Here is a 12,361-nt window from a genome sequence, read left to right as displayed (position 1 = left end):
TGCAAACGAAAAAAATAAGAAGAAAATATACGGATGCTCATCACGTGCATGTATGGGAAAGAAACGTGGCCATATCGATAGCGGCCCTTGTATGCAGATGCAGTGCGATATGGCGGCCCTTGTACGCAGTGCATGTATACGCATGTATAGATAGGTTGCGTGGCAAGGCACGACTCGGCGAGCGGTCTGGTAGGCTTGGTCTTTGGTGTACAACATGGCTGGCAAACACGTGCGTCGGTCATCAGGTAGCACATGTCTATCAGCCGTAAGTTCTATCAGCCGTAAGTTGTTGAACCGGATACATATACACGTATTTTAGGTTATTTCGTATTATGCAATGGGACTCCATTTTGCTAGATCCACATGTCATAGACTGCATGGGAGGAGGGCCATTTGAGTCCGATCTTAGATGCAGCGATCACCACATACGGTGATCAATGTGATGATGCAAGTACGACTTTCTATCCTTGATCTGCGCCATCTTTTTTCCTTAGACTACTAAGTCGTGAAGACACGATCAATACTCTATAAGCTTTAAGTCTAGCCTCGTGTATTAGTAATTAATAAAAGGAAAATAATAAAAATCTGAACACACATTATTTTGTTTGTTATATAACAAAAAAGAAAGAAAAACTAACATGTGAGGAAGATACCGACTACCAAGCCTCTTCTAATGGTGCTCTAGATCCAAGAATAATAAATTGATCTTCCCTAGATTCATTTTTTCGAATAATTAGAAACTACAAATTGAATTCTTTCTTCATTACTAGGCCAGACACATTAGGCAGCCCAATAGAGCATAAGTCCTTCTACGCCTTGTATTACTTTTAGTACCACATTGTGAATGAATAGTACCTGCAACATGGAGGTGGAAATAAGACAAAGCCACACATAAAAACACAATTCATACGTGAGAAGGACGGACTAACCTCCCTAGAGCCTCCAGTATCAAAACTAAGACTACAACGACTTCTCCATTTGACCTATACAAAGATGAGGGTTCTCCACCCATACGACGACGGATCGATAAAAATATATAGAAATATGATAAGATAGGGAAAACAATACCCGTTTTAAAAGGTGAAGTAAAAGTGTAATGATATATGCAGCTAAGGGTTGAGGCATCCTAATGAATAAATGATTTGAACCTTATCCTATATGACCCAATCAAATCGATCAAGAACTTGTCATCTTATTTTGTATCGACAATTCAATTAATATTTTATTGTAATTAAAATAGTTTAACAAATACGTGCGTGTCGCACGTGCATATTTGCTAATAAAAAAACTAACAAAACATGCACGCGAGGACGGCTTGTGGAGTAAAAATGAAGCAAATAAAACAAAGATGAAACCGAAGCCACATAAACTAAACGTGTTTTTTTAATGGATTTTCGGCTTCTAGAGAACTATACCAAAACAAGGCCTGTGTATACATTGCCAGATCCAATCCACGGTTTGCCCTATGCTACTCCGGGCAGAATCAAGCTCCGGGCCAAAGCACTTTGCATTTAGGAGCCCTATTTTTTTTTTCTTATGGTCGGCTTCGTCCTCGGGTGACACATGATAGAGGCAAGGCGAACTATGCCGTCGCCACCATCATTGCCACATCAATAACCACTATTACGGCACTCGGCAAAGTCTTTGTCGAGTGTTTGAAATCTAGTACTCGGCAAAGCAGCCTTTGCCGGACGGAGATTTGACGGAGGCTCTTCGCCGAGTGTTGTACTCGGCAAAGGCTTTGCTGAGTGTAAAAAGCTGTCTTTGTCGAGTGCAGAGGGTGCTCGACAAAGAGCCCACCTATGGTAGTGATTACCGTCCTCACCCTGATATGCATCCGCCACGATCCTCCTTGTCGTTAACACATGGCCGTCGCTGCCATCTGTAGGACGAGGCTGACTAAGGGCTCATTCGTTTAGCCGTCCTAATTCCACCAAGAATCATTTCAGGTGATCAAAGATCGTACAAAGAGGTTTTTTAAACTCTTAGCAAGATTTAGTTGATAAAAATGTGGAATTAAAACACCTAGCTAAAACACGATTACAGCCTCAATACTAGTTAAGTTCACAAGCACTTTATGCCTAGGCTGTGGTTTTATAAAATCCTATTGTAATAAGCAAGCTATTATATTTTAATAAATAACTTAAATTTAAAGACCTCAAGTGAGGGTTATTTTTAGCATACGACACCTCAAGTGAGGTTACATGTCTCAGTTTTCAAGACTCTCATGTGTGGTTTCATACTCATAAGACTTTTATCACGTCTATTCGTTAGTACGGTGAAGTTTATTTTGCTCTTAGGCCAGTCTCAATGTAAGATTTTATCTCCCAGTTTCCAAGATACGAAACAAAATATGAAATTAGTCCATCTCTCGATGCACAGTTTCATATCATAGTTTTATAGGTTATTTTATCCTTTACGTGGTCCCACCGGTCTCCTATATTTTCTCTTCCCCACCGTAACTGCACCCACCATAGATGAGTTCGTGACCGCGACGAGATGCTTACCACGGCAGGCGGGCCATGACCGCGACATTCGGTGGAGCAGCACCCGTGAAGGCCAGAGAGAGCTTGTGATTTTGCGGCTGGCGAGCAGCATGTGATTCTATGGTCGGCGGAGCAGCAACTATGGCAGCAAGAGCCACGACCGCGGCATCCTGGTGGAGCAACAATCTGTGATTTTGCGACCGGCGGAGCAGCAACCACGGCAGCCGGGCCAGCAATTTCGCGGCCGTGCGGATCGGAGCTCGCCCATGATAGGATTTCGCGGCTGCGTGGAGCTTGCCGCGACTGAGGATTTCGCAAACTGCGACGGAGGATTTCACGGCCGTGTGGAGCTCGCCCGCGACGGAGGATTTCGCGGCCGTGTGGAGCTCGCTAGCGACGGAGGCCGACGCTCGACCAACGATGGAGGTGGTCGCCTGTGACGGAGGCGCTTGGTCCGCGGTGGTGCTGCTTGCCCGCGAGGGAGGCGCTCAATCCGCGACGGGCGCAACGAAGTTGCTCACCCATGACATAGGCGCTCGATCCGCGATGGAGCCCATGAAACGAATCAGTCGTCTCAACGCAGGTTTTGTCCGGTTTCCCAAACATTGGAAACGCCGCACACTCGTGTCATGGGGACGAAACGTTTTTCTTCTCCCTCCTGCTTGTTCATGCAAAAACTTCGTGTGTGCTGACGTGGTAGCTCATTTAATGTGTATGAGACATCCTATGAAACCCCATTGAGACTGGCCTCAAGGATGTGCTCGCACTCTCCCAACCATTAAATTCGCAACTGCATAGTGATGTGTGTTTGTATACTTTTTAATACGAATTTAATGGGTGAGAGAGTGAAGGCATGTGCCCTTAAGGCCTTGTTTACTTTCAATTTTTTTGGGAAATAAATACTGTAGCATTTTGTTTGCATTTGACAAATATTGTCCAATCATAGACTCAAAAAATTCGTCTCGCAAATTACAAATAAACTGTATAATTAGTTATTTCTTTTATCTATATTTAAGACTCTATGCATGTGTCGCAAAACTCGAACTAAACAAGGCCTAAGGGCAAAAAAAAAACTACCTCCTCATTAGTACTATAAAACATAATCCGTTTTAGTGCTCATGAAACCTCTATTAAGACGGTCTTAGATAAAAAGCTATATCTACATAAGAACAAAGATATGAAGAGATGTGATAGACAGATGATGGAGAAAAAAAATATTTAATTAGATAAAAAAGAAAATCATTTATTAGAAATATATTTTTTCCATGTAATTTCTACGTAAATTAATAGGCGTAGAAACTATTTGCAGTTTCTACTACCAGGAAATCCTATACACGGAGATTGCATCTAACTTACTGCATTTCATTTTTTTTCTTGAATAATAAATGCAAAGCATAGATACAATCTATATCCGGCGCCTTGTTTACTTCCAAAATTTTTTGCAAAATATAAATAGTAGCACTTTCGTTTGTATTTGACAAATATTATCTAATTATGGACTAACTAGGTTCAAAAGATTCATCTCATCAATTCCGACCAAACTGTGCAATTAGTTTTTATTTTTATCTATATTTAATACTTCATACATATATTTAAAGATTCGATGTGACGGGAAATCTAAAAAATTTTGTAAAATTTGTAGGTAACCCCTGGCCGCCAGAAATCCCATCCACGCTTAATAAAGACTAGCGCGGTTCCCACAGTTTTCCTCTCCGTCTGGCGGGAATACGCCCACCGGCCACCGCCTCCAGTCCCGCTCCCTCCGCTCCACAACCAGATCGTCGCCGTCTGGCTCCTCGGCCACACGAATCTCCACGCGCTCGCGAGGGAAACGTTGCCACCGTCCACCACCACCACCACCTCCAGCCGCTCTCCGCTTCTTTTCTTTCCTTTCTATCAACCGGAGCGACGAGGGACACGACTCACGAGGTGTGGCGAGAGTTATCATCGGGGAATCCGACCGGGCGCGCCGCCGTCGGCTCATTTCGCGGCAGCAGCGTCGTCCGAGGTACGCGGGGGCTGATTTTGCGGGCGAGTTCTTGGGAGATTTTTGGGGTTTCCGTTTGGTGCGTCGGTCGAACTGCTTGGATTGGTTGGGTTGGGTTATTCCTTCTTTCGATTAAGAGGGATTTCTGGATGCTTGGATTGCAGCGGAGGAGTTAGGGGTCGCGTAGCGGTTTCCCCGCGTTTCGTGGCCGCTGCAAGGTGATTTGTTCTCGCTTGTCTAGTTGTGTGCTCGATTCTAAGCGGTATTTGCGAAAATCGTTTTCAGAAAGTTCACCCCGTGGATCGTGGGCCTCTTCTTCAATTGTTTCTAAGAACAAGTACCAGTTGTTGGGTTTCTTGTCGATAGTAATGGTGTCAGTAGCCTGAAATCTATAGAAGAGCGGGTTTCCTTGTTGGTTTGATGGTGCGAACTGAATTGTTAGTACTGGTTTCTTAGTGTAATTGGTTGTTAAGTGAATCGATCAGGGATCCAGTATGAGTCTAGTAGGATTCTTCCAGCGTCAATAACTAACCAGATGACATAATTTTGCTGTCCTCTCAAGTCTTACCTGTTCACTATTCGGTGTCAAACCTTTGCTGGACAGTAACTGACCTGATGACATATTTTTTCGCCAAATGTAGCTGCTATATATACTTGTCAGCTTTCAAAGATTTGTGCATGACGCCTAATCTACATTGTTAAAGGTTTTCTGATGGATGGCGATAAGGCGAAGGGATCAGCTCCGGATCGTGCGTCCGGTGTAGCAGAGCCAACCAAGAAGCAGGAGAAGAGGAAAAGAGCCTCTGCTGAATTGGGTGTGGTGGACAAGGAATCTGCATCTGCTGAATGGCAGCGAGAAATTGATGCACTGTATGAATATTACAAGGAGGTTTCTGGTTGTCAGCTGAATCCAGAGGAGCTTTCATGCACCACCAGTGACTCGGTTATAGCATGCTTGCTGGAGGAGAGCAGTCTTTCTTGTGCCAAGTTAACAGATGAAATCTACAGGAGGATGAAGTTGGAAGATGGTGTCACTGAGTCTTCAGTGCGCACCTCAGTACTCAACATTGGTAGGAGATCTTCGTATGGGATTTCTGCTATGGATGTCGATGGTCTGGAGGATGAGTCGGATTCAAGCCTTTGGTGTTGGGAGGTAATATATATAATCTAATACTTATAGTTATTGCTCTCCTCATCGTTTGAGAAGAAAAAATCTCTCTAATACAATGAAATGCAGCTCTCCTGTGTTTCAAAAAAAAAAACTTATTACTTTCTTTCTTGTCATTGTATGGTAATTAAGCTTTCTTGATCTGTTATATGCCTATGGGACAGACACAGGATTTGGCATTATTACCCTTCCATCTACATAGTAGTTTGAGCATTCGACGCAAAGCTCGGAAGTTAATCCATAAAAGGATTATGATTCTTTCAGGTATGATGATTTATCTTCTTCCGGTTTCTCTTTAGAAGTATAAACTTATACGGTGCTAATGTGTTTGTGTTCATAAAATATGACATTTGAAGCATTTGATTCTCGTTAGTGCTTGGTATTGCATGATCTCAGCCAGTTAGATTATTACTGTTAGCAATATGTGCTCATGATTATATTGTTACCATGCTTATCTGTATTTGGTTGAATCAACAAAATTTTCCCTTTCCACTTGTCTCTGTTTTTAGTGATTTTATGTGCATTTTGGAAAGGAACATGTTTAATTGCATGCCAACTGTCTTGTACATACAACTAGGCTTTTAAATATGTTTATTGTGCTAGCATTGATTTTATCATGGCAACAACAATTAATGTCTAGAACATACCCCTGCAGTTTTTGCCTTCGTTAAGGTTCACATTTCTAGCTATAGTCTGCCGTGTGTGTTTAGGTTATTTACATTGCAAACATATATACATGGATTATTTAATATATATTAGTACACTGTACAGATTACTGCAGTTCTTTAGAAATATTTTCTTTTCTTATGTAGCATCGAATGTTTGGTCTATGAAAAAGGCATAATTGGCAATCATGCTGTTATTGAATTATTGTGCACCATAACATGCAAGGCATATTTAAAACCGCATAATCTGATGTATCAATTAGGAAGCCATTTATTTAAGCTTCTTTTTTCATAATTGAGATGCTCTGCTATGAGTTTGAGAACATGCGAGTGTAGTCATAGTTAGCTGCTTTACCAATTACTCCAACATAAGATTGAAGTGGTTGCCGTAGATGAAATGAAAGGCCATCCTTATAGGATATATGAACCAGGAGCGCTTAGATGATCGAGTAATTGCCAATGTTACTGTATTATTGGGAACTGTAATACAGGAGATATATTACATAATGCACTATATTAGTTCCAAAACAAAGAAAAAAAAATCTTTGATAGGGAAAACTAAATATGAAGTAGGTCCAGTGGCAGGTACGCATCAAGTCTGCACACTATTATTCAATTAATGAGAGAAAGTCTGCACGTAGCAGAGGGACACTTTCAATTTCATAGTTTATAAATTATTGGTTGCAACTTATGATATAATCTGTTGCTAGATCAGTTTTACTGGTTTCAATTACTTGACAGGGAGTTTGGCCTTTTTTTAATTGATTACAAGTCGAGATGTACATTTTCTTTTACCTTGCCATCCTTGTTTGTCCTGTTTCAAATTTAATGTTTCTGGGCACTTGTCTCTTTGGAATAAAAATGCATCATCATTCTGTACTATTTTATTTGCATGGCATTCCCTCCGGTCAAAATTAGATGGCATCTTGGACAGCATGATTTTGTATAAGAAGCACTATTTCGGAAGCTACTAATTGGTTCAGTCTTTTCTGTTTTAGTACATTGACTTTTAGCTACTTTAGCACTGTTTAAGTTAATGCTCTTGCCCTACAATAGTACTACACTACCACATGAGTTTCGAGTATACTCCACAGATGTGCAAAGGGATGCTGAATGTTTTCTCTGTATTTTATCTTACAGGCAAGTTGGCTGCCAAAGATGCCAGTAATGCTCGGAGCAACCAGAACAGCTTTATGGAAAATGCTGGGGAAGTTCTAGATCTGGATAAGATTCGCTCTATTGTTGAGTCAAAACACAAGAATGATGCTGATATGTGCTTATCTTACTTCATCTAATATATTTAATTTTTTTAAAAATTTTTGAAACTACTCACTGGATCTTTCTTTTACATGTAGAACTAAAATGCACAGTAAAACAGAGGCACAAGAGTTACAAGCCATCAGTAAAGCTGTGAAGAAACAGCAAACTGAGCAAAAGAAGAAAGTAGGTTATTTTCTTACTGCAAAGAGTTATTTTTTTTCAGTGTTGTATGTAATGTTGCAGCTAATGTAATCCCCTGGACAGATGTACATAGGCTAAGTTTTTTCCCATCGATTTTTTGTGTGTGTGTGCCAAAAATAGCTTGTTGAAAATCAGTTGTCTACTTCTCTGTGATATTCCAGGTTTTTTATATCGGATGATTTTTATTCATTGGCTGGTGAATGAAAGTGGTTTAAAATTTCATAGAGGTTATTTTAAATTGAGACTTGATAGAGGAAACTGGTTGTTTCCTGCTAAAAATGCATTAAAACATGTTTTTTCCTTGTTGGACGAAGAACTTTTGTTTATGTTTCTTCGTCCTTTTGTATGTGAGTCTTGGCTTCATTATCTACTTGAATTCTCAAGGATCTAGTAGTGGAAGTATATCTTGTACTTTGGAAATTTTGCTCTCACAATTGCATTTAGAGTAGCCTTAGATGTTTATTATAAAATGTTGGAATTAATGAAACAATAACGTGGACTTTCGAAAGATTTCAGATTGTTTGTTAAAAGTTAAAATTGTAGATAATAGCTGGAAGATTGATATACCATTGGACTGGTGCTGTCTTTTCACAAAAAAAAAAGTGCAATATTGGTAAGTGGTAACTTTCCGATCACAAGCATGATGCATAGAGTAGATTCAGTACTGTGCATTTAAGTACTGTGCAATAAAGGGTACAGTTGTGTGAGGGGGTAAGACTTTGTGTTTGTTTCTTTTTCCTCTACTTTTTTTTGAATGACGAAGGAGGGTTGCTTTCATTTTATTGAGGAAGAAAAAGATATGATAAGTAGCTCCCCGTGTGTTCAGAAAAAAAGAGAGAAAATAAAGGATACTGTTGTAAAGTATCCCCTTCAATGATAGTGATGTTTCCTTAATAATAGTAATAAATGGAGCCAGGTTAGATGAAAGTTTCCTGTTTGGGAAGGTTGTAAGAAACCATCATATGTTGTGCAATCATGCCTGTCAGATATTCTAAATAGCATCTATAACATCACAGGAACGGGAACTTAGGCATATGAATGAAAAAACTGAGAGGGAAGCAAAACGTATCGAGAGAGAAAATAAGCGGCTAAAGAAGCATCAGGAAGAAGAAGAGAGGGCAAAGAAGAAGAAAGAGAAGGAAGAGGCTGAGCTGAAAAGGAAGGCTTCCATTCAAAAGCAGGCAAACCTCATGGAACGTTTTCTTAAAAGAAAGGCGAATAGCAACACAGAAAGTTCTGGTAGTCACCACTTGGAGAGGACTAAATGCTCAAAATCATCAGGAAACATTGAAGAACTTGCTGTTGCAGCTACATCAGGAATGGATTGTACATTATCTAAAGGAAGTCATTTGAGCATGGAGGAACTCCGGATGTAAGTTATAACCTATTATGTCTACATCTATTTGAAGTAATATAAGCTACTGTACAATCATATTACTATGGATGTTAATCCTATGAAACATCTTTTAGAGCCTGCTTTGGTTGTCTACCAAAAATTGCCATACCAATGATTTGGCAAGAAAAAATTGCCAAAACTAGGGCAAGAATATTTGCCAGGCATGATGTTATAAGAACTATGCTGACTGTACTATCAGTTTGTCATCTTTTTGCTCAATCAATATGTGCATTTTTCTTTCTCCCTACATTTTCATTCTATTCTAGTTAAAAGAAAGTTAAAATGACACATTCGTGATTAGAGAATGATGTATGTGTATAAATAGGAAAACAAACAGGTCACTGAGGATCATTATAGATAACCAAGTTTATTGTGACTTCACGATGCAGGATGCATGTTGTGAAATGGAGGAAAGTCTACCAACATAACAGATTGTGCCATTGGGGTGTTAGGAGATGTCCTAAAATTCAGTTGTTTCCTGAGCTAAGGCTACAAAAGTCCTCTGCAGCTATAACTTCTGATAGTATGTCAACTCCAACAAAAGAACAGTCATCTCAGAAGAGCACAGGAAGCCTTGATATCACCAAACTTCTGGATGAACTAGAGATACCATCTCGTTCTCAGAATAGCATATCGTCTTCAGTTTTGCTTGTGAAGAAGCTTCTGCAGTTTGATAAAAGTTCTAGGCCAGCATACTATGGTACCTGGAGAAAGAAGAGGTATTCTCCAGCTATTCTGTATCATTACACATGGATTTCTTTGTTTTCTTCTATTTTATTAAAATTGAATGTTATACTTGGAGAATATATAGCATAGTTGATTTCAATCATTCATGTCAATCATAACGACAACATTTTCATATAAGTAAAATCCTACAGTTCTACAGTTAGTGCAAGGCAACCCTTTCAGAGGGATGAGGAACTCAATTACGATGTCCAGAGTGATGAAGAATGGGAAGAGGTACTTTCTCTTTTTGCCTTGTCTGCTGTGAGATGAATTCTCAGTATATATAGCCTTGATGCAGGACGATCCTGATGATCCTGGTGAAAGATTGTCTGATTTTGAGGAAGATGATGAGAAAACTATGAATGAACATGATTCCATAATTGATGCAGAAGAGGAAGCTGAGAACAGTTTTGTAGTGCCCAATGACTATCTTTCAGATGATGAGGTTATATCATTATATAGATTGCTAATATCAATTCCCAGAATATGAGAAATGAAAAGAAATTTAAATAACAACTCAATGCAATTGCTACAGATCATTTAAAGCATGGATTATTACTTGATTCTGAATTCAAGTTAATAATTTATTACTGAATTTTATATTCCATGTATACAAGGATCCTCTTAATGTCTTGTAGGATGTTCTTTAGAACAGTTTTAATCTGGCAAATGCTAACGAATGATTGCACCTCAATAAATCTTTGATGAAACCACCCCATTTTCATGTGAAAATCATGTTTGCTCTTGATTCCTTCATTGCATGATTGGTTCTGCAGAACCTTCTCTTCTTTTATGTAGGGCATGCAATGTGAACCTGTATGTGTCAAATTTGATGAAATCAGTACCCTGCTGAGCATCCCTGGGGTTACAGTTGAGGAACTTAATGCTCTACTGCAAAGGCAGAAAGCTCTTCATATCATCACAGAACATGCTCTCGAAATAGACAGACCTCTAGTCATATCCAACCTAGATCATAGGAAACTTGACCTGCTGAATGCTGAAGATATCACTGGAATGCTGAAGATGGAGAAAATCTGTTTGCAAGCTCTTTGCATGAAGAAATACCCTGGTAGCCCCATCATTGACGTGCCTGTGGTTAATATGACCATTGAGGATGGATTTTGCCGATCAAACAAAAAGAGCCCCAGAACACCCGTATCATCCAAAGCCATTTCAGAATCAGACATGCCTGAATTTGTAAGTTGCTAGGAGACATTTAGATGACATTCTTCTCTGAAGTGAAATGGAAGATGTTTCTATTAACTCATGATATTCAGCAGGCCAAACTTGTTGCTTCATGCCCTCAAGGGATGGTCAAATTGGTCGAGTTGTTACATGAGACATTTCCATATGTCTCTAAGGCACGACTGAAGAACAAAGTTCGGGAGATAGCTGAGTTTACCAGTAACCGCTGGCAGGTATTTTGCATTTTACACTAATTTTCCCTGGACATGCATTGCTATATTTTCTCCATGCCAAATAAGGGTATCATTTTCAACAGGTTAAGCAAGATATCTTGGATCGGTACAGTTTCTCTCTGTCTCCAGGTACTCTTGGTCATAATTTACTTTCATTAGTAGATTTTGTGAGTGATACTTTTTCTGCCTTGGAAATGTGATATCATGTTGCTAATCCCTCCGGGCTCTGGTAAAAAAAAAAACAGTCGTTTATAACAAAATTTTGTCAAACCTTCAAATCTACAGACACCAATAACTTTTATACTATTTAGTTTGTAAATATAAATATGCAAGTTATATGGGTAGATTTGTATTCAAAACACTTCAAAAATCTCTTAAATTTGAAGGTTTTTAAGAATATATTTTTAGAAGAGATTAGTAATCAAAGATATGCCACGAACATCATGCATAGGTGATAGGTGTCAAATATTTTGGACCAGAGGTAGTATGTCATCCACTAGCTACTCGTCATGACATTTCCATCAAACTTTACAACGCAAATGTCAAAATATCTGAACCATGTTTGATAATGGATAAAGTGTTCGAGAACTTGATTGTACATACCAAAATAGGCTCTTTTTTATGCATGAGTGTTACATTTTATGCTTTCTATCTATGTTGATACAATTCTGTTCTTTCTGTAACAGATAAAGGTGAAGGCCCAAAATGTGCAGCATTGTGCTCCTCCCAACAGCGCCAGCCACCCAATGAATTGGGTAATACAGGCGAATCTTCTACCCAGTGCTCCCTGAAATCCGAAATGGTCAGACAACAATTTGGCGCGCAAGGGCCGCATGGCAGCGCACGACATCCTGATCCTTGATAATTGACATTACTCCACCAAGTTTCTAGGTGGCCAGTAAGACTTGTTGTAGCACTGCGCATGTATATTTGCCTGTTAGGTTATACAAAGTAAGTATAGATATGTAGGTTCAGTGTGCAGAAACCTAGATACCAGCAAGCAGGGGCAGTAGCCGGTTTTGTGTAGCTCAAGCAGTTTGAGAGTCTGTTTCTG

General features: G+C 39.6%; 1 protein-coding gene across 1 annotated transcript; it reads left to right on the top strand.

Annotated features, from left to right (window-relative positions):
• LOC8057271 (chromatin assembly factor 1 subunit FSM) lies at positions 4,183-12,355 on the top strand. The gene is made up of 13 exons (XM_021452407.1): positions 4,183-4,494; positions 5,178-5,626; positions 5,806-5,905; positions 7,447-7,579; positions 7,662-7,749; positions 8,784-9,139; positions 9,553-9,882; positions 10,042-10,123; positions 10,188-10,334; positions 10,688-11,086; positions 11,170-11,307; positions 11,391-11,436; positions 11,994-12,355. The coding sequence occupies exons 2-13, from the start codon at positions 5,186-5,188 to the stop codon at positions 12,167-12,169; spliced, it is 2,436 nt and encodes an 811-aa protein (XP_021308082.1). The 5' UTR covers positions 4,183-4,494; positions 5,178-5,185; the 3' UTR covers positions 12,170-12,355.

This window comes from Sorghum bicolor, chromosome 2 (assembly GCF_000003195.3).
Source record: "Sorghum bicolor cultivar BTx623 chromosome 2, Sorghum_bicolor_NCBIv3, whole genome shotgun sequence".
Taxonomy (NCBI): domain Eukaryota; kingdom Viridiplantae; phylum Streptophyta; class Magnoliopsida; order Poales; family Poaceae; genus Sorghum; species Sorghum bicolor.
This window is presented reverse-complemented; position numbering and strand designations above follow the sequence as displayed.

Bases quoted from the DNA above. Each gene is read 5' to 3' on its own strand.
- LOC8057271 (XM_021452407.1), top strand. From the start codon at position 5,186: ATGGATGGCGATAAGGCGAAGGGATCAGCTCCGGATCGTGCGTCCGGT. The intron at 9,883-10,041 runs GTATTCTCCAGC...AAAATCCTACAG, and splicing joins GGTACCTGGAGAAAGAAGAG to TTCTACAGTTAGTGCAAGGC. The intron at 10,335-10,687 runs GTTATATCATTA...TCTTTTATGTAG, and splicing joins ACTATCTTTCAGATGATGAG to GGCATGCAATGTGAACCTGT.